The sequence below is a fragment of the Microtus ochrogaster genome, unplaced genomic scaffold, assembly GCF_000317375.1.
Source record: "Microtus ochrogaster isolate Prairie Vole_2 unplaced genomic scaffold, MicOch1.0 UNK173, whole genome shotgun sequence".
In the NCBI taxonomy this organism is placed as follows: Eukaryota; Metazoa; Chordata; class Mammalia; order Rodentia; family Cricetidae; genus Microtus; species Microtus ochrogaster.
In genome coordinates, this window is record NW_004949271.1 from 83435 (window position 1) to 104561 (window position 21127).

Sequence of the window (21127 nt, forward strand, 5' to 3'; positions counted from 1 at the left end):
AAGAAGTCAAACTCTCACTAATTGCTAATGATATTTTAGATTACATAAGTGACCCCCAAATTTCTATCAAGGAACGTCTACAAATCATAAACACTTTAAGTAACGTAATAGGATACAAGATTAACTCAAAAATATTTGTAGCTCTCCTTTACAAAGATAATAAATGGGCTGAGAAAGAAATCAGAGAAACATCACTGTTCACAATAGCCACAAATAACACAAAATATTTTGGAGTAACTCTAACCAAACAAGTGGAAGACCTGTATGATAAGAACTTTAAATTTTTCAAGAAAGAAGTTGAAAAAGGCAGCAGAAAATGGAAAGATCTCTCATGCTGTTGGGTAAGTAGAATTAACATAATAAAAATGGCAATTTTATCAAAAGCAATATACAGATTCAATACTATGCCCATCAAAATCTCAACAAAATACTTACAGACACCAACAGAACAATATTCAACTCCATATAAAAAGGCAAAAAACCCAGGACAGTCAAAACAATCCTGTACAATAAAGAGACTTCTGGAAGTATCACAATTCCCAACTACAAACTCTACTGAAAACAGCCTGGTTTTGACATAAAAACAGACAGAAGGACCAATGGAATCAAATTGAAGATCCAGATATCTATTCACACACCTACGAACACAAGATTTTTGACAAAGAAGGAAAATTTATAAAATGTAAAAAAGAAAGCATATTCAGCAAATGGTGCTGGCACAACTGCATATTGACATGTAGAAGAATGAAAATAGACCCATATCTATCACCATGCGCAAAACTCAAGTCCAAATGGATCAAAGACCTCAACATAAAACCAACCACACTGAACCTCATAGAAAAGAAAATGGGAAGTACACTTGAATGCATCGGCACAGGAGACCATTTCCTAAATATAACCCCAGTAGCACAGACATCGAGAGAAATAATTAATAAACGGGACCTCCTGAAACTGAGAAGCTTCTTGTAAAGCAAAGGACATGGCCAAAAAGATATAATGACAACCTACAGAATGGGAAAAGATCTTTACCAACCCCACATTGGAGAGAGGGTTGATCTCCAAAATATACAATGAAACCAAGAAATTGGTCATCAAAAGAACAAATAATCCAAAAAAATATGAGTAAAGAAAAAAATGAGTAAAGACCTAAACAGAGAGCTCTCAACATGTAGAGAGCTGCATTGTGCAGCGCCATGAGGGTGGCGCTGGTTTAAGTCCATCACCCCCTCATGAGAACATGCTCTAAGTCACATCCTATCCCATATATGGGTAAGACTGAGAAGGTGGTCTGAGTCACATGCTATTCCATACATGGCCTAGACTGACAATTTGGCTTGCTTCCGTGTACCTAGACCTATCCGCTTTTCCCACGTAGCTTGCTGGGGATGGCTGACCAGGGGCTACGTTAGCTGTGGGTTGGCTTTCCCCGGGATTCGAAGATTGTTCAAGGTCCCTGAATAAACTGCTAAAGGAAGAGTTCAGTGTTGCGTCTTCCTTGCTGGTCGAGGTGGTTGCGACATCAACAGATGAGTCTAAAATGACTGAAAGACATGTAAGGAAATGCTCAGCATCCTTGTCCATCAGCAAAATGCAAATCAAAACAACTCTGAGAGTCCATCTAACACCTGTAAGAATGGCCAAGAATAAAAGCACTGATGACAATTAATGCTGGAGAGGATGTGGGATATGGGGAACACTCCTCCACTGCTTATAGAAATGCAAGCTAGCACAGTCACTTTGGACATCAGTATGGCGATTTCTCAGAAAATTATGAAACAACCTACCTCAAGACCCAGTAATACCACTTTCGGGTATATCCAAAAGATGTTCAATCATACAAGGACAAATGCTCAACTATTTTCATAGCAGCATTATTTTTTTATAGCCAAAACTTGGAAACAACCTAAATGCCCCTCAACCAAAATGGATAAGGAAAATGTGGTACATTTACACAATGGAGTACTATACAGCAGAAAAAATAACGCATCTTTAAATTTGCAGACAAATGGATGGATTTGGAAAACATCATATTGAGTGAGGTAACCCAGACCCAGAAAGAAAAACATCATATTACTCACTTATAAGTAAATTTTAGACATAAAACAAAGAAAAATCAGCCTATAATTCAGAATCCCAGAGAACCTAGACAACAAAGAAGACCCTAAGAGAGACATACATAGATCAAATCTACATGGGAAGTAGAAAAAGGCAAGATCTCCTGAGCAAATTTGGAGCATGGGAAGCAAAAGAAGGTAGAAGAGGAGTGGAAAGGAAGGAGGAAACATGGAGAAAAACATATAGCTCAATAAAAACATTTTTTTTTGCCGGGCGGTGGTGGCGCACACCTTTAATCCCAGCACTCGGGAGGCAGAGGCAGGAGGATCTCTGTGAGTTCGAGACCAGCCTGGTCTACAAAGGGAGTTCCAGGACAGGCTCCAAATCTACAGAGAAACCCTGTCTCGAAAAATCAATTAAAAAAATTTTTTTAAAAAAAAAAATGTCACTTGAGAGAAGGTGAGTCTGAGTTCAACACATGCAAATTCCCTTCCTAGGCTTGCCAGATCTCTGCCTCACGACTTCTGTCAGAAGCATCATGCTCCCTCTGAATACAGTCTTCAGCCCTTGTCTCTTCTGCCCACGAGATCTGTGGATGCTACAGCCTTTCAGAGACTATTGCTGTTTATTGCAGCTTGACAGGATTGACTCCGCGATATCAGCAGAACTGGTATACCGTGCCATGTACTGGAAAGAGCAGGACCTAGAGAAAGGACTGTAAATGACTTATTACTCAGTCACTGAAAAGGATGCCCAGAGAGGAGATGTGAGGACAGCCTGTAGTGTCTCTCTCAAAGTGAAAGGACTCTTTTTTTCATCCATGAAGTTGACCCACACCAACCAAATGGCTTTGCACCTCCATTCTGGTAGTACTCCACAGTAGCGCCGGCCAATCCCCTTTGTGCATCATTCTCTAGTCCGTCTCTCAAAACATGTCCTCGTTTATTTCATTTCCTCTACTAGCTGTTATTCCCTGCTCTCCCTGCCTACTTCTCATCAAAAGATCACGAGAACAGTTCCACAAGATCCACTTAGATTCTTGAGATTTTACTCTGTCATGCTAGTTTTTCAAACACTGAGTGTTAGCAGAATAGAAATCAGATTTCTCTGCAGTGCTAACAATCCAGTGAGTACACAATTGTAATGGAATTTAACATGACTGAATAGTACTTGCTAGGGTGGTCAGGGTACATGCCCATTTCTTTCTGGTTAGATCAGGAGAAACTGAAAGGCTTTTTTGAATTTTGCTAGGTTAACCTGGTCTTGAACAGAATATGATGGACAAGAGGAATAATTTCTACAAAAGCCTATTAAAGAAAGCAACATTTGAGGAGCAAGTATCAAAGAAGCTGACATGCTATGCCCAATAGGATAAGTTTAAGAACGTAAACTGAATATGGATATGTTTTTTTTTTTATTGAGTTTCTGGTTCTGTGAATATGAGTGTGATTTCCCTGAATGTTTTGTTCAAAAGAAACAGGCCATCAACACAATCATTTTAGATTTTCTATCTATGTTATTGGTTCTGTGCAAAGACAAACATTTAAAATGAAACAGGATCTTGTCAACAATAGTAATTCTCACTTCGAATATAAGATTCTCAATGGTTTGTGGAACACTGGGTAAAAATTTTAGAAGACTGTTTGGTATCTCAATGTGAAATGAAGATACAGTATAGCTGGAATATAATTTAGATTATACAGAAGTCAGTATATAAAGGATCAAGCTATGGGTCCAGAAATTCCACAAAAAAACAAATATAGACAGGGGAGAAAAAAATCATTGGAAAGAAAAACTATAGCTTTCTAATAATTTCAGATAATTAAAGCAATCCAAGAGCTGCGAGGAATCATATTGTAAAATACAAATGCAAAAGAATAAGGACTAATGCTTGATATTTCTGGGAAAGTAAGAAGAAGCAGAAAGGTTCCAGAATTCCCCAAAGGTATGTCCTGTAAGCAGATGGAAGTGTACGAAGTGTTGTATGTTGTATGTTAGTTGTATGTTGTGTGTTAGTTGAAGTTTCTTTAGGCTATTTTCAGAAAGACACAGGCTATAGATCATACATACATATGTGCATATACACATGCACACATCCATACACACACATGCTCACACACTGTAAAGCTCAATGGATGAACATGAATCACCATAGGCTGACTGGACATAGGACTTGATGAGATGGGCATGCTGAAAAGCACGGGAATGGATGTGGTTAGACACGTGACATCTTTCCTAACCAATCACTTTATGGGACTCAGGTATACATATTTCAGATATTTCAAAGTTGAACATATTTAAATCAGCAATACTTTTAGAAAAGTAAGTCAAAGAATATTAAAAACATTTACATGACCTCAGAAAAAAGGATCAAAAAGTTCCCCATTGAAATCATGGGTTGTCTCTAACTCTAATGCCTGCTTTTGGAACCCTTTTCCCTTCTGGGTTACCTCCTCCAGTCTCAGTAGGAGAAAAGGTACTTAGTCTTACTGTAACTTGATATACCATAGCTAACGGATATACGTGGGAGGCCTCCCCTTTTCCTTCCTCCATCCATTTCTCTTTTCTCTTCAGAAATTGTAAAAGAGGCATAAAAGAGTCATCCACATAGGTAGGCGTAGTAGCACATGCCTGCTTTCCTAGTGCTTGGAAGATAAGGTCAAGAGTCAAGAGAACCAAGGTCATCCATCCTCAGCTCCATACTGAGTTTGAACTTGAGGCCAGTCTGAGCTACATGTGACACTATCTCATACTACCAAAATTGAGAAAGGGTGGTTCTCCACACAAAAACTTCAGCGTTATTAGAAAACAGAGAGCATGGAAGCAGGAAAAGAAACAAGAGCTTTCAAAAAGCATGGTAACTATTTCTTAACTCAAATTAACTACATGTTTACTTTGTTAGCATATTATTAAAGTTTAATGAATATATTCAATATCAATTTAGAAGGTGGAGGAACCTTCAACTGAATGAATAAGGAAAAATTTATGGAAATGCATATGTCAGGCTGCTGACCTATTTGCCTAGAAAGAAGATAGGAAGAGGGGGAGAAAAAAATCAAGACAGAAAAGTCACAAAAAGATTGTACAACTTAAAATAAATAGTTACTGGAAACTGGGGCAAGAAAAAGAGGGACTCACTAAAAACAAACACTGGTAAGTGAACAAGCTGAAAGACAGAAGAAAATAACACAGGAATAAGTGTCTTCAAAGCAGTGGTTGGTAACAAAATTATAAAACAAAAGTGATAATAGAGATCAGTTACACAAAGTTAAATAGGTGATAAATAGCCAAAGACACTGTCTATCTGTGAGAAAGAAATAGCCAAAGACACTGTCCATCTGTGAGAAAGAAACCCATGCACAAGTTTATGTAAAAGGATACTTAGGAGCCAACTGAAAAACACTGAACACAAACTAAATGAATATACACGGACAGGGAAGGATAACAATTAGCTAAAAGGAGGTTATGAGAGCAATTAAAATAATTTAGCAAAATTATATGTCTCAGTACATATATGTACATATGAAAATAAGCATGCTTACACACACACACACACATACTATGGAAAGAGGGACTGAGACAGAGAATATCAGAGATTATCACCAGTGTGTGGACAGTGTGGTCATTGTCTAGTAGTCATAGATGCTTTGTGCTGTGGCTTATTTTTAGCTGTCTAAAATATGTTTGTGTTGTTCATATTAGTGAAACCTAAATGTATTCACTGTAGGAATTTTCCCTCTATACTGTGAAACGTGTCATCAACATGTGTCTGTATCATGATGACTATGAATCTGAAGAGGGATGATGTCACAGGAAGGTTGTTGACAAGGTCTGACGCCTCCATTTGCTCTTCAGTGCGACCATGAACATAAGGTTTCTCTGTTGTGTAGCCCTTTGTCTCCTGGGAGCAGGTGGGTCCTGGCTTTAGGATTGTTCACAGTAGCTCAAATATTTGCTCCTTGTTAAGACTCCTCTTGGGCCTCTTGGGCTGTTTCATACCTTCTGTTTTCTTATATTTTAGGATCTTTGGATGGACAAGTTATCCAGACTCCAAAACATCTATTCAGAGGGAAAGGACAAAAAGCACAGATGAACTGTAGCCCTGAAAACGGACATACTTTTGTCTATTGGTACCGACAGAAGCAGAACAAAGAGTTGAAGTTTTTGATTTATTTTCAACGTCAAGAAGTTCGTGAAAGAATAGACTTTGTCAAGGAGCGATTCATAGCTGAGTGTCCCATAAACTCATTCTGCAGCCTGGAAATCCAGTCCTCTGAGGCAGGAGACTCAGCACTGTACCTCTGTGCCAGCAGTCTGTCCACAGCACTGAAATGTGCCTTCCCCTCAGTGCACAAACCCTCCATGGAGCCAACTCAGGAAGCAGGTGCTGCTCTGGGTGGGAAGGAAGCAGCAGAAATTAACTGAGCCAGTGTCAGTCACAGCAGGATTCCCAAGGAGCTGGGTGTCTGGCAGAGAAGTGACAACCTGGCCGTTTTGAAAGAGCATGGGGCCAGAACTGGAAAGAATGATCTACACATGGTGCTCTTCTCCTCTTGTCTCAGCTTTGTCAGTTTCTGTTTGTGTTCCTTCTCTATCTCTTCGTGTGGTACTCATGTGAAAATAAGGTAGTCACCGAAGATCTGAAATCACTTTCAACATTACATTATTACTAATAAAGATCAACCTGGCTCTTTCATAGCCTGGGTGTAAAGATCTCAAAAGAAAAAAAATACATAACCAATTATGTGATTATTGAGAAATGAAGTATATATTTTAAATATCTGAAGAATATGAGAGGACTCGTGAGACTCATTGTTGGCTCTAGTTTTAATGTAGAAGTTCAAAGCATTTCTTCCAAACCTCTCATCTCCCTATAATGTTTCCCACCGCCCTAGAATGACCAGTCAAACAGTACCAAAGAGAGATTTCACAATCTCTTTCTCTCTCTCAAGACATCATCAGTTTTATCATAAAGTTGAAGAGGATGATTTCAGAAACATAAAGTCAGTACTTCAGGAGAAAAGAGCATGTGCAAAAAGAATAGAAGGAGAAGCTGATGGTACTGTGATAGCTAGCGCCTGGGATCAAGCAAGCAAGATATGGGAGAAATTCAAGTGTAAGCAAGTTATAGACTACAGTGTAAGTTTCATAATATCCTGACACAAAATGCTTGAGAGAGAGAGAACACTAAAACACCATCGTGTTATAAAGCATATCATGAATAGGTTAAGGGTTTTAAGCATTATCTAACAGTAACATGGTATTTTACATCTGATAGTTTATTTTATATCTTCTTAAAATACAGATGTGCTGTTATGACAACAAAATGGATAAATTTTTTTTAATGAATGAAACTTTAAGGAATTATATTTCCTCATTACAGAAATGCTCTTCTGAGAACATGAACTGTTTTGGTGGTAACACAAAACAATAACATAATGACTGTTTCTACCAATGACTGACGTCACAGGAAGGTTAGTGATGAAGCATGCAAACACCACATTCTTTGCTGTTCCAGTGTGGCCATGGGTGCATGGCTCATCTGCTGTGTAGGACTTGGCCTCCTTCAGGCAGGTGAGACCTAAGCTCATAGGATAAACTCTTGTTTACATTTCACCAGCAATAAACCCAAATAATTTTCCTTCTCAGAGTTGGTCCTAGCCAATGTTTATATTTTCTGTTTTATTTTCTTCTAGGCTTTGGTGATGCAGCTGTTACTCAGATTCCAAGACATCTGATCAAAATGAAAGGACAGAAAGCAACGATGAAGTGTAGCCCTGAAAAGGGACACACTGCTGTTTACTGGTACCAACAGAAACAGGACAAAGAGTTAATGTTCCTGATTTACTTTCAGAATAAACAGCCTCTTGATCAAATAGACATGGTCAAGGAGCGATTCTTGGTTGAGTTTCGCTCAGATTCGAACTGCAGCCTGGAAATCAAAAGTTCAGAGTCACGAGACTCTGCCCTGTACCTCTGTGCCAGCAGTCAGTCCACAGCACTGAAATATGCATTCCCCTCAGTTCACAAACCCACAATGCAGACAACTTAAGAAGCAGGTGATGTTCTGGGTTGAAAGGAAGTGAGAGAAATGAGCTGGAGACAGTGTAACCACAGCAGACTTCATAAAGAATGCAGAACGTTTAGAAGCCACAGTTCAAAACCATGGATGTCTACTCTTCATGTGTTTCTCTCCTCACTTTGTCTGTTTTGCTGTTCTGACCCTGCACACCACACTTTTCCTTCATGTGGTCTTCATGGGGAGTCTCGGGTGATTACCAAGAAATTACCAAGATCATAAGGTTGGCTGGCATCATTTTGCCACACTGATAAGTCTAGTTACTTCTGAGCCCATATTTAAAATTTTAAGAGAAAATGGATTTGTAATGAAAATAGTCATGGTTTTCTTACTGAGTATTGAACTCTGCCCACACATGGAATATCTTAAGATCAAATAATACAATGTTACTGCTTGTATTTACTTTGAGCTCAACTTGAATAAAACACTTCATGTTTCTTTATGCTCATCTACTCTGCCCCTTCTAAATGAAAGAAAATATTCAAAATCTACTTTTTTTCCCAGAAACGAAATAAACCACTCATAGCTTCCTTCCAGGATTGAAACTCTTATATGTTATGTACATCATAGACAATTATAATAACTTTATAGTATTACACGTCCTGGCATATGAGTGTTGGAACCTCAAGAATATTTGCAATTGATGTATGTTTTAATCCCATAATGAAGCACATAAGTCTTTCTCTCATATCTCTTACATTGGCTTTATCTAGTGACCAGAACAAGCCCCTTCTAGCAGTGATAGGAGTTTCACTATCCCTCTTGCTCTATCTCAAGATATCATCAATTTTATGATAAAGATGCAAACGGAGACTTAAGAAAAAATAAATAACGTTAATAGTTTAATAGAAAAAAACTAACGAAAGAGATTTTAGTACATTAATATATGTATAGATGAGAACAGGAAGGAACTGTTGTGGTGGTTTGAGCCTGAGAATCACTAATGAATTAAGAAAATAGAAGGGAGACTTGGGAAGAAAAAGTGGTTCATTGGGAAGGGAAGGCAAGTGGAGAGAATGGTAAGAATATGATTAAAGCAATACATATATATATATATATATATTCACACATACATAAAAATACATATATACATGTAATGATTATATATGTAATGATATTGTGAGAGAATAAAACACAAACATAGTGTAAGCATTATCTAGCTGTAGTATATTTCAATTCCAATACTCCTATAATTTCATGACTTCACTAACTGGGAATGCAGTGTTTATGTTAATAAAATACACATAAACTGTTCTGCATGATTAGTCAATGAGTTATAGTTATGAAGGTGAGGAAAATCTTTTTTTTTCTGATACTAAGAACGTTGTCAGTGGTAGCATGAGGCAGAAACACATTTGAGTTTGCAGAGGATCACGTCACAGGAAGGCTGTGGGTGGAACATGAAAACAGTGCATGCACCCTCTGCTTGCCCTGGTGTGGCCATGAGTGCAAGGCTGCTCTGCTGTGTAGCACTTTGTCTCCTTGGGACAGGTGAGTACTGAGGAAAAAAGGCCTTGTCTTCACACTCCAGACTACAGATGTGAATCTTTTACCTTGAAGGCTCTTCTCAAGCTCATTTTCTGTCTCCTCCTCTTCCAGGCTCTTTTGATGCTAAAGTAGTACAGAGTCCTAGACATCTGGTCAAAGAGAAAGGACAGAAAGCAAATATGGATTGTTTCCCTGAAAAGGGGCATACTGCCTTTTACTGGTATCATCAGAGCCAAAAAGAATTTAAACTTTTGATTAACTTCCGGAATGAAGAAATTATGGAACAAACAGACATGGCCAAGAAGCGATTCTCCGCTAAGTGTCCCTCAAACTCACCCTGCAGCCTGGAAATCCAGTCCTCTGAGGCAGGAGACTCAGGGTTGTATTTCTGTGCCAGCAGTCAGTACACAGCACTGCAATGTGCGTTCCCCTCAGTGCACAAACCCCATTGTGGACAGACCTCAGGAAGCAGGTGATGCCAGACTCTGGAAGAAAGTAGCAGAAATTTACCAGACATGGCATCAGCCACAGCAGATTTCACACAAGATTGGAGGGTGTTTAGAGGAACAGGGGCAATAAGCCACGACATCTCTGAAACAGACCCCTAGGCCAGGTCTTAGACACCTGTCCTTCCTATCACATTCCTGCCTCCCTTTCCGGTCTCATGCTTGTCTGAACCTACCTGTCCTCACTTCCCTTTCACAGCATGCCCAGGGCTGGAACTAGATAGTCACTGAAGATCAGAACTACTCTTGGCATCCTTCTATCCTATTGATTTTGCTTTGCATTATATTTTTGAATTTTTATTTGAGGTTTAGCTTAAAAATATTTGTGTGTATATATGTGCATGTATGCACAAATACATATGTATACATATTAGAGTGCAGATGCCCATGGAACCCAGAAGACATGATCATTACTCCCGGAGCTTGAGCTATAGATATGAATGCTGGGTTCTAAATTCTTGGTCTCTCCTGGAGCCAGATGCCCTTAGCTGTTCTACATCTCTCTAGCTCCTGAATTTGGGTTTAAATCTCAAGAGAAAGAAACATGTCTTGATGGTGCAGTCACCATCTTCTTGAGGAGAACTCTGCTCTAGCACATCTGTCTGTACGCAAGTCATGCAAATGTTAGTGTATTACGTGTGCAGTTCCGGCACTCCATTTCTCTGCTAAGTGTCAAGTGAGCAAAGCCCTGTTTCTGTGAGTGTGCAGTCTCCCTCTTCTAATGACCACAACAGTCTGCATCCTCTTATGGAAAAGAAAGCAAGCTTCCCCCAGTCTTCTGCCAGCACTGAAAGCACTCATATAGAGCATTTTATACATGGTCATCATGTGCCTTAATAATCATATTATTATATTCCAAGAATCATGATTTTTGATACTTAGAGGAGACTTTATTTTATTTTGTTTTATTTATTGACATGGCACCAGAGAATGCTTGAAAATTACTGTATAATCTAAAATCTCATTTTAGAATACACCAGAGTGCCTCTTTAGCCTCCTATCCCTTCATAAAGTTATCTTATTATCTAGATCAAGGCAGTTTGCAGTGCCTCTATATTAAGATATAGCAGCCTTTTGCCCTTTTCGAAGACATCATTGGTTTTATCATAAAATGCAGATGGCAACTTAGGAAGCATTAAATCACATTTTTAATAGAAAAAATGACACAAATTAAAGAAAAAGCATGAAGTGTGGTGTCCACTGGCTGTAATCCCTGCGATGGGCATGTGGAGGACAGAGCATCCCAGTTTAAAGTCTGGCACGGCAGGGGAGGGGGAGAAAACAAAGAGTATTTCTAAAGATGACATTGCTAGCAGTAGAGTGCTTTATTTTGACAGCACGTGAACCTGCATAGGACCAAATTAAACCCACTGAATGAGAGGACAGTTTTGGGGTGTGGACAGTCTGTGCAGGCATTGACAGTGCAATCAGGATTTATATCTAGTGCTTGAACTAGCATCTAGAAGCACATTTTTTTTTTTTTTGGAGGGATAACTTGCTCAGCCTAGATACAGGGGAGAAAGCCTTGGTCTTGCCTCAAAGTGATTGGCAGACTTTGTTGACTCTCCATGGGAAGCCTCACCCTTTCTGAGGAGTGAATGGGGGGAAGTGATGTGGGGGCAAAAGTGGAGGAAACAGGAGACGGGGGAGTGGGGAATAGGGATAGCTATGTAAAATGAGAAAAGATTGAATTAAAAAATTCTTAATCAAAAGAAAAATATGGATTATTGTACATTTTAAAAGTCAACTTAAAATCATTTGTGAAGTATATGGTATGCAGCCATATTTGATAATGGGGTGCACATCACAGGAAAGCTGCAGATGAGTGTGAGACCCTCATCCTTTCCTTAGCTCAAAGGCATCCTTACTCCACTGTCTTCTAGGAGCAGGTGAGTCATCAGGATAATAGGACAGTTCTTGTTCTGAGATTGCTAACTACACATTCAAAACTATTTTTGCTCATATTCTTTTTGGTCTGCATTTCATCTACTGTTTTCTTCTCTTCCAGGTTGCTTTGATGTCAAAGTTATGCAAATTCCAAGTTATCTGGTCAGGAGGAAAGAACAGAGAGAGAAGATGAAAAAGGACATATTAGTGTTTTCTGATATCAGCAGGACTAGAACAAAGAATTTCAGTTTTTGGTGTACTTACAGAATCAAGGAGTTCTTCGACAAATAGATATGTTCAGTGAGTGACTGTTAGCTGAATGTTCCCCAAACTCACCCTCCAGCTTGCAAACACAGTCCTCAGAAGCAAGAGACACTGCACTGTATTCTGTGCCAGCATTCAGTCCAGAGAGATGAAATGTGCATTCTCCTTAGCACACAAACCCTGTGTGGAGCCCACTCAGGAAGCAGGTGAGACTCATGATTGGAAGGAATAACAGAAATTAACTGGAGTAAATGGAAGCAGCTGAGAACTTTGTCTCTCACACGTCTTATGAGTCAAGAACTGATAGGCTGAGAATTCTGAAAAAGTTCTCCCATGCCCAGAATCTGGTCTAAGATAGTTGTTTTCATATCACAATTTTCTCCTCCTCTGTGTCCCTTACCATTTTATCTTTTGATCTATAAACATTTTCCCTTAATCCACTGTTGTCAGGGTTTCTGCCCTACAGTTCCCACAGTCGTTAAGTCCCAAAGAAATCACACAGAGGTCCACATTAACTATAAACTGATTAACCCATTAGCTCATGCTTCTCATTAACTCTTAAAACATATACTAGCCTATCATTCTTATCTGTGTTAGCCACATGGCTCAGTACCTTTTTCAGTGAGGCAGTCACATCTTGCTTTTTCTGTGGCTGGGCTAGGACTTTGGAAGGAACTTCTTTCCTCCCAGAATTCTCCTGTTCTCCTTGACCCACCTCTACTTCCTGTCTAGTTGTCTCACCTATACTTCCTGACTGGCTACTGACCAATCAGTGTTTATTGAAAACAAAATTTAGAGAATACAGGCAATTGTCCAACAATCCACTACTGATATTGATGATAGAATGGTCATCAAGATTGCAAATAAGGCACATATTGCTCTACCATGTTGATAAATATCAGGTTGGCTGCAAAAAGAGTCATGGAGACTAATGAATTGAATAGAGCATCCAGAAATAAATTCATCCATTTAAAACCTCTTAATCTTTGAAAAAGACGTGATAATTATAAACAGAAAAAGAGATAACCTTTATATCTTTATAATGCTTAGAAAACTGAATACCACGAATAGAAGAATGCAACAAGTTACATATCTCTGCTAAAAATTAATTCAAAATTAATTTAAGATCTCAATGTAAGATCTGGAACACTTAAAATACTAGAGGAAAAAAGAAGTAAAATACTTCAAGATACAAACACAGAGACGGTCTTTCTGAAAAGGATTCTAACAGCACAGGAAATAATCCCATGAACGTCATGTAATTTAAATTTTCTCACAGAAAAGCAAATAATCTCTAGAGTCAAGAGATAGCCTATGTAAATGAAGAAAATCCTCTCTTCTGTGTATCTGAAGGAGATTTTTATCTATAATCTATGAAAAATTTCAAAGGTTAAACTTTGCCTCACCTAAATTGTCCAGTCAACAAATGAATAAAAAATTAAATATACATTCTTCAAAGAATAGATACAAATGGTTAATGTTAATATAAGCATTCAACACTCTTAGCCAACAGGGAAATGCAAATTAAAGACACATTGAGATGTTATCAGAGGCTATGGTGAAGAAGACAGATGGCAACAGACAACTGTTGGTTAGAACATGGAAGAAGAATCATTTCATGTTACTTATGAAGAACAATTGATATGGAGAAACCCCAAAATTGAAAACAAAAGCATCCTGAACCATTTCGACCATATACTATGTGGGAAAATGCCCTGGATTTACACCAGCATACCAGAGAGATGTTTGTGTGCCCTTATTTTTTACTTCACTATTCACAAGGGCATAGTATAGAATATGGCCAAAGCTCAGATAAGAGGAGAGAATATATATGTGTGTGTGTGTGTGTGTGTGTGTATACATATATATATGATACGTACAGTAGAATTTTATCATTCTGGAAAGAAGAATGGAAAATGCAAAGAAGAAATCAGTATAAAAAGAAAAATTTTCCAGGTTCAGAATGAAAATGCCAAATACCATGTTTTAACTTGAAAGGAAAAAATATGTATTCTCTCATATATGAATCTAGGATTAAAGTATGTATATGGCAGGAAAGCACTAAAGGGGCTGTGAGAGTGGAGGAAAGAACACAAAGGGTAGAAGAAAGCATGGGAAGGTACTGGAGTGTGTGCAACAGGAAAATGAGAGGGGGTCTTTGGGAAGGGGAGAGAGTGAGAAAATGAAGGAAAGAAAATGCCAGGGTACTTTTCAAATGCGTTTAATGATTAAGGCATATATGAAAATGAAAAAGTCATACTAAAACATTGATTTGCATGTTAATTTTCTTTTATTTCTAAAGTAAGCTTGACTCTTTCTAAGTTTGGCTTAATATCCTAAGAACACAAATGTTACATTATAATCCAGGCATAACTTTCTCAGTGATCTCCAAATCTAAGTCATGTGAACATGTACTTAAAATCACATCAACGTTACTCTACCATGAATGAAATTCTGCTTCTCAGCGTTTCCCTCTGAGCTCAAGTAAATGAAACACCTTGTGTTTTTGTTTGCTTATTCTGTCTCTTTCTTTTAAATCACACATGGTATTCCCTCCATATCTGCTTATTCCAGGAAATAAACCAATTTTTCTTTAATCTCCTGTCAGCACAAAAATTCTTGAATAGAACAATGAAATATATATATATATATATATATATATATATATATATATGTGTGTGTGTGTGTGTGTGTGTGTGTGTGTATATATATATATAACAATGGAATGTTATAATCTCTTAATGACGTAGTATGGATGGAAGCATAAGGTAGAGACATGAGATATCGCAACATGTATGTTTCACTTTACATAACTGAATATTTACAAAATACTCTAAAAAATCACCCATTATCTGCAGTTCCACATAAAGGTACACAAGCTATTCCCCATGCCTGACACTCTCCACTGTCTGGATTAAGCCAGTCTAGCGGTGACAGTAGGTTCTATATATATATTCCACAATGCTATGCTCTCTCCCAAGATGTCACCAGTGTAATGATAAAGAAACATATTGAACAAAAAGAAACATCATGGAACAATGATCAATTGTGTGGCCACCAGTAGTGGGACCAGGAGAAATCCCTAATGAATGATCTGCCTTTTTGGAGTCCATTTTTTATGAAGAGAAACCTTGCTCAGCCTAGACACAAGGAGGAGGGCTTTGGTCTTGCCTCAATGATGTGACAGAATTCCTTGATGCCCCATGGGAGGCCTTACACTCTCTGAGGAACAAATGGAGGGGTGGGAAGAGGAGAAGGTGTGGGGAGCAAGAGGGGAGAAAGGGGGAACTGGGATTGGTAGGTTAAAAAAAAAGAAATAACAAAGACAATGATGTAAGAAGGGGAGATAGTTAAAAATTAGAGATATGTTATTGGGGGAGAGGAAGAAAGAGAGAGAGAGAGAGAGAGAGAGAGAGAGAGAGGAGAGAAGAGAGACAGAGACAGAGAGAGACAGAGAGAGAGAGTTGTGACTTTGTGACTTCCTGGGGAGAGAAAGTCATTTCCTTTGGTGGGTGGCCATTAAAAGGGTATTCATACCCTGTTAGATGAATTTATGTCCACTAATGTAGGGATCTCACTAACTGATTTCAGCGGATCATAACCAATTAATTGATGAAATTGGGAGGAATATGTGCTGGTAGTTGGGAGGGTGTTGAAAGTAAAAGGGGAAAGACACATTGTCCTCAAGCATGAATCTTTCAAAGTATAAATTTAAAATATTCTTTAAAAAGAAAAAAAAAACAAATGGGCAGTGGCAGTACATGCCTTTAATCCCAGCACTTGGGAGGCAGAGGCAGAGGCAGGCAGATTTCTGTCAGTTCGAGGCCAGCCAGGTCTACAAAAGCTAATTCCAGGAAAGGATCCAATGCTGCAGAGAAACCCTATCAAAACAACAACAACAACAACAACAACAACAACAACAACAACAACAAAAAAACCCAAATGGGTAAGAAGAAATTGCAAGAAAATATTAGCATAAGTATTACATTGAAAGACCCCACAGACCCCCCTCCTCAAAACCCACAGCTAGCATGCTCCCAGGGGAACGTCCTGTTTGCTTTAAAATAAAAAAAATTCTCCGGATCAGCAGCCAGCCTGCTCTCGTAAGAACATCCCATGTGCTTGAGAGAGCAGGATGTCTATGAGATAGGAAGACTGCAAGGCAGAATGTCAATAAGATAGCACATCAACAAAGCAAGTTGACTGCAAAACAGGATATCTATAAAGATAGGAACAGGATGACTATTGCCAAACATCCATTCTGAGAGAGGAAACCATTCATGCCCACCACCTCATTCCGATAACCATGCTTTTGCTTCTGTAAACTTGCTTTTTGCTCTTCCTTATAAAAAACCCGCCCTCCAGTTGGCAGGCTCGCAAGTCCTCCCAAAGACTTTGCTGTCCACAGGTACCTGTGTTTACTCAATAAACCTTTTGCTAATTGCATCCTGTGGTCTGGACTCAGAGTGTCCTGGTCCTGGGGACTTCATTGGAGGAAAAGGTCCTCTCTGAGGGTCTTTCATTTGGAAAAAACCCAAATGGGTAAGAAGAAATTGCAAGAAAATATTAGCATAAGTATTACATAACAATTATATAGCATTTTTAAAACAAATATTTGTTGCTTCTGGGATGTCTCAAAATATGGCTATACTGTTTATGTTAGGAAAACAATTATAAAATACTTTTCTATGGATGAACCATCAACAAATTATAGTCACTGTGTAGGGAACTTTCTTTTTCTGTTACCATGAACATTTTGAAGATAACATAAAACAGTAACATAACTGTTGAGTCTGCCAAGGAAACATGTCATTAAGGTTGGTGACAAAACTGAATGTATTTAATTCCTTCACTGCTCCAGTACGGCCATGGGTGTATGATCCCTTTGCTGTGTATCTTTTTGTCTCCTGGGGACAAGTAATACCTAAACTTAAAGAAACTTCCTGGTACTGAAGTTTTCAGTCCCAGATCCAACTCTCTATCTTTGTCAACATCTGTACCAGGCTATATTTCCATCTCCCATTTCTTTCTCTTCCAGGCTCTTTAGATGTCAGTATTGTCCAGACTCCAGCACATCTGGTCCAAGGGAAAGGACAAAAGTCAAAGATGAGCTGCAGTCCTACAGAAAAAACAAAAACAAAAAACAAACCCCCTGCTGTTTATTGTACTAACGAAGGCAGAATGAAGAATTAAATTTTTTGATTTACTATGCGAATCAACACAGTTTTGAGCAGTTAGACTTGGTCAAAGGAAGATTCTGAGCTGAGTGTCCCTTAAACTCACCCTTCACCCTGGAAATCAAAACCTCAGAGGCAGAAGACTCAGCACTGTATTTCTGCAGCGGTATGCCCACAGTGCTGAAATGTTCATTCCCTCAACTCAGAATCATGTTTTTTAAGAAATGGAGATGTGTATTTACGTTATTTTTGTTATTGACCTAATCTCTGGAGGGCTCTTCTAAAATTCTAAAATTCTACTAAATTGTGTTAGACTTCCCTGTTTTCTTTTCTATCTCACGAAATTCTCCTGTGATCTTCGTAGAGACAGTCTAGCAGTGTTAGGACACCATGACATTTCAGACTCTCACTTTTTCTAAAGACATCATTTGATTATAAAACACAGATGGGAGCTTAAGTAAGTAAAATCAAATATGTAGTTTTAAAAATAACTTGAAAGAGTTAGAATGCTAAGCAAGAATAGAAGATGAGAAGTTTGAGCCTAACTTGGGCTAAATAAAAAATCTTACACATATACATCTAGAGAGAGAGAGAAAGAGAGAGAGAGAGAGAGACGAGAGAGGAGGGGGACCAAGTCACTGCTGATGGTACTGTTACAAAGTGTTTATTTTGTTATGTGTTTTATAATATTTTATAGATTGTCTGGATTTTATGAGGTCAATATAAAATATGTTTAAATGTATCACCCAGTCAATTTGATGACTTCATGTAAAAGCTATTCTATTGACAGCATGAGGGAGTTCAGCCAATAATGAGACAATCATGAGTTTGCAAGGGGATCATGTTGCAGGAAGGCTGCTGATGAAGAGAGAAAGCACATTACCATTTTCCTAACTATAAGTTGCCATGGATTTTAGACTCCTTTACTAGGTAGTAGTTCATCTCCTTGAAGCAGGTAGGTAGGTCCTGAATACAGAAGGTCCATCCTTGTCTTGAGATTGCAATCCTAGAACCAATCCCTTTTTGTCAGCATCCCTCCTGTGTTCACCACTTCTGTTTCCTCCTTTCCGGGTTCATTTGATGCTGACATTACTTAGACTTCAAACCATCTGGTCAAAGGGACAGGACATAAAAAAGATGAGGTACAATCCTAGAAAAGAACACAATTTGTTTGTTGGTATCAACAGAAAGAAAACAATTAAAATTGTTGTTCAGTTTCAGAATCAAATAGACTTTTCAAGGAGTGATTCTCCACAGAATGTCCCTCAAACTCACCCTGCAGACTGCAGACTGGAGATCCAGTCCTCAGATGCTAGAGATTTGGTCCTGTAGGTCTGAGGCAGCAGTCTGTCTACAGTGCTAAAGTGTGCATTTTATTTATCACACAAACCAGTCACAGACCTAACCCAGGAATCAGGTGATGATGTGAGTTAAAAATGAGTAACAGAAATTAACAGGAGCCAGTGTGAGCTACAGCCTGATTCTAAAAAAGCCAGAGTGTGTTCAGAAGTCAAGGGCCAGCAAGCTGATAGCTTTGAAACAGCCAGAGCCAGATGTGGGAAGGTTGCTTTCCGCATCACATATTTCCTTTTCTTCTTTGGTCTTCAATGTGTTCTTCTCTTTGTGCCGTGCCCAGCATCTCTCTCCTTTCCTGCAGTACTCACAGCAGGGATAAGATGCTGGCTAAAGATTACAGATTCTTCAGGTATCATTTCACCAGCCTGATAAAGATCAACCTCAGTCTTTCTCAGCCTGGATTTTAATCTCTAAAGGCAGAATCAAGTTGTGATGATCTCATGGGGAACTTCTCAGGGAATACGCAACTCTGGTCACATGTATGTGTTTAAAGCCACATGGAAGGTATTTTATTTTGGATTCAACCCCTTCACTTTTATTTTTCCTTTAGATTCACAGTGAGAAGAGCACTTCATGTATCTGTGCGTGCATCTGTGTCCTGTTACCTGGTTTTCCATAGCCACTTCTTCCAGAAATAAAGCCAATTTTCTGTCAATCTTCAGACAACAATAGAAATATATATACCAAAAATTTTATACCTACTTTTTTTTGTGGTTTTTCGAGACAGGGTTTCTCTGTGGTTTTGGAGCCTGTCCTGGAACTAGCTGTTGTAGACCAGGCTGGTCTCGAACTCACAGAGATCCACCTGCCTCTGCCTCCCGAGTGCTGGGATTAAAGGCGTGCGCCACCACCGCCCAGCTTATACCTACTTTTATAATCACTCTATATTATTATATTCCCGGACTTGTGGCTATTGAGACATGGTATACTGCCATGTCTTATATATTTCTTATTTTTTGTTTTATATATTTCTCCATTTAACACTAGATGTCTATTTAAAATTACTGTGTAGTCTACTGGCAGTGTTGAGTTATACATTCAAGGCAAGCTCTTTCCACTAAAGTAATATAGCCTTAGACCTATAAGATAAATTTAAACATAAAAAAATATCACCCAGTTTGTTGGCAGTCTTAAGGTAAAGGATTTCCTCAAGTACCATGAACAACGCGGAGAAGTAATGTGAATTAGGAAAGTGACAATTATGAGCTTACAGGGGTCTCGTCACAGGAAGGCTGCTGCTGAAGAATGAAAAAACCTCACCCTTTTCCTCCCTCTAAGCCACCATGGCTACAAGGCTCCTCTGCTACATAGCCCTTTGTCTCCTGGGAGCAGGTGAGTTATGAGCACAAAAGAATAAACCTTGTCTTGTAATTGTCAACCCAGATATAAATTGTTTTCCTTGCCAAGGTCCTTTCTGGGCTGTGTTCACATCTTTTGCTTCCTTCTCTTTTAGGCCTTTTGAATGCCAAAGTCATCCAGACTCCAAGATATCTGGTCAAAAAGAAAGAACAGAAAGCAAAGATGAACTATAGCCCTGAAAAGGGGCATCCTGTTGTGTTCTGTTATAAACAGAATAACAACAATGAGTTTACATTCTTGATTAGCTTTCAGAATCAAGAAGTTCTTCAACAAATAGACATGATTAAAAATTGATCCTCAGCTGAGTATCCTTCGAACTCACCTTGCAGCCTGGAAATCCAGTCCTCTGAGGCAGGAGACTCAGCACTGTACCTCTGTGCCAGCAGTCTGTCCACAGCACTGAAATGTGCCTTCCCCTCAGTGCACAAACCCTCCATGGAGCCAACTCAGGAAGCAGGTGCTGCTCTGGGTGGGAAGGAAGCAGCAGAAATTAACTGGAACCAGTGTCAATCACAGGAGATTTCATATAAGTAGGCATTTCACAGTCTAGGAGTGATAGGCTGACAATTCTGAAATAGTTCCTTTTGGGTGAGATGAGGCTGACCGCCTTTCCAGCTCCCATTTTTCTTCTCTTTTGTCTGCTTTGTACTTTTCTTATCCTGCACAGTCTTTCTCCTTTCATCCAGTATTCATGGCAACAATAATAACGTCACCAAATATCACACTTTCGGTAGGTACCACCTACCGAAAATTTCCACCATTTTGGTAATGAACAGTATGCTAGCAAAAACACAATAGTCTTGTGTAATAGAATTGAGAACTCAGAAATAAAGTCACACAGCTATAGCCACCAATTTTTTAAAAATGCTTCGCAAACACACTTTTGAAAAAAAGACAACCTCTTCAACAAAGGATATTGGGAGAAACAATTTACCGTTTTCTGATCAGTCTCAAAG

At 38.8% G+C, this 21127-nt stretch overlaps 4 gene segments (V, D, J or C); all 4 read left to right on the forward strand.

Annotated features, from left to right (window-relative positions):
- Nucleotides 1-5917: 5917 nt before the first annotated feature.
- Nucleotides 5918-6480, forward strand: LOC113455837. The segment is given in 2 exon segments: nt 5918-5966; nt 6077-6480. Coding segments are annotated over 2 exon segments (453 nt in total).
- Nucleotides 6481-7580: 1100 nt separating this feature from the next.
- Nucleotides 7581-8107, forward strand: LOC113455838. The segment is given in 2 exon segments: nt 7581-7629; nt 7752-8107. Coding segments are annotated over 2 exon segments (405 nt in total).
- A 1469-nt stretch (nt 8108-9576) lies between these two features.
- On the forward strand, nt 9577-10098 carry LOC113455839. The segment is given in 2 exon segments: nt 9577-9625; nt 9734-10098. Coding segments are annotated over 2 exon segments (414 nt in total).
- Nucleotides 10099-20095: 9997 nt separating this feature from the next.
- On the forward strand, nt 20096-20705 carry LOC113455840. The segment is given in 2 exon segments: nt 20096-20144; nt 20266-20705. Coding segments are annotated over 2 exon segments (489 nt in total).
- The last annotated feature ends 422 nt before the right edge of the window (nt 20706-21127 follow it).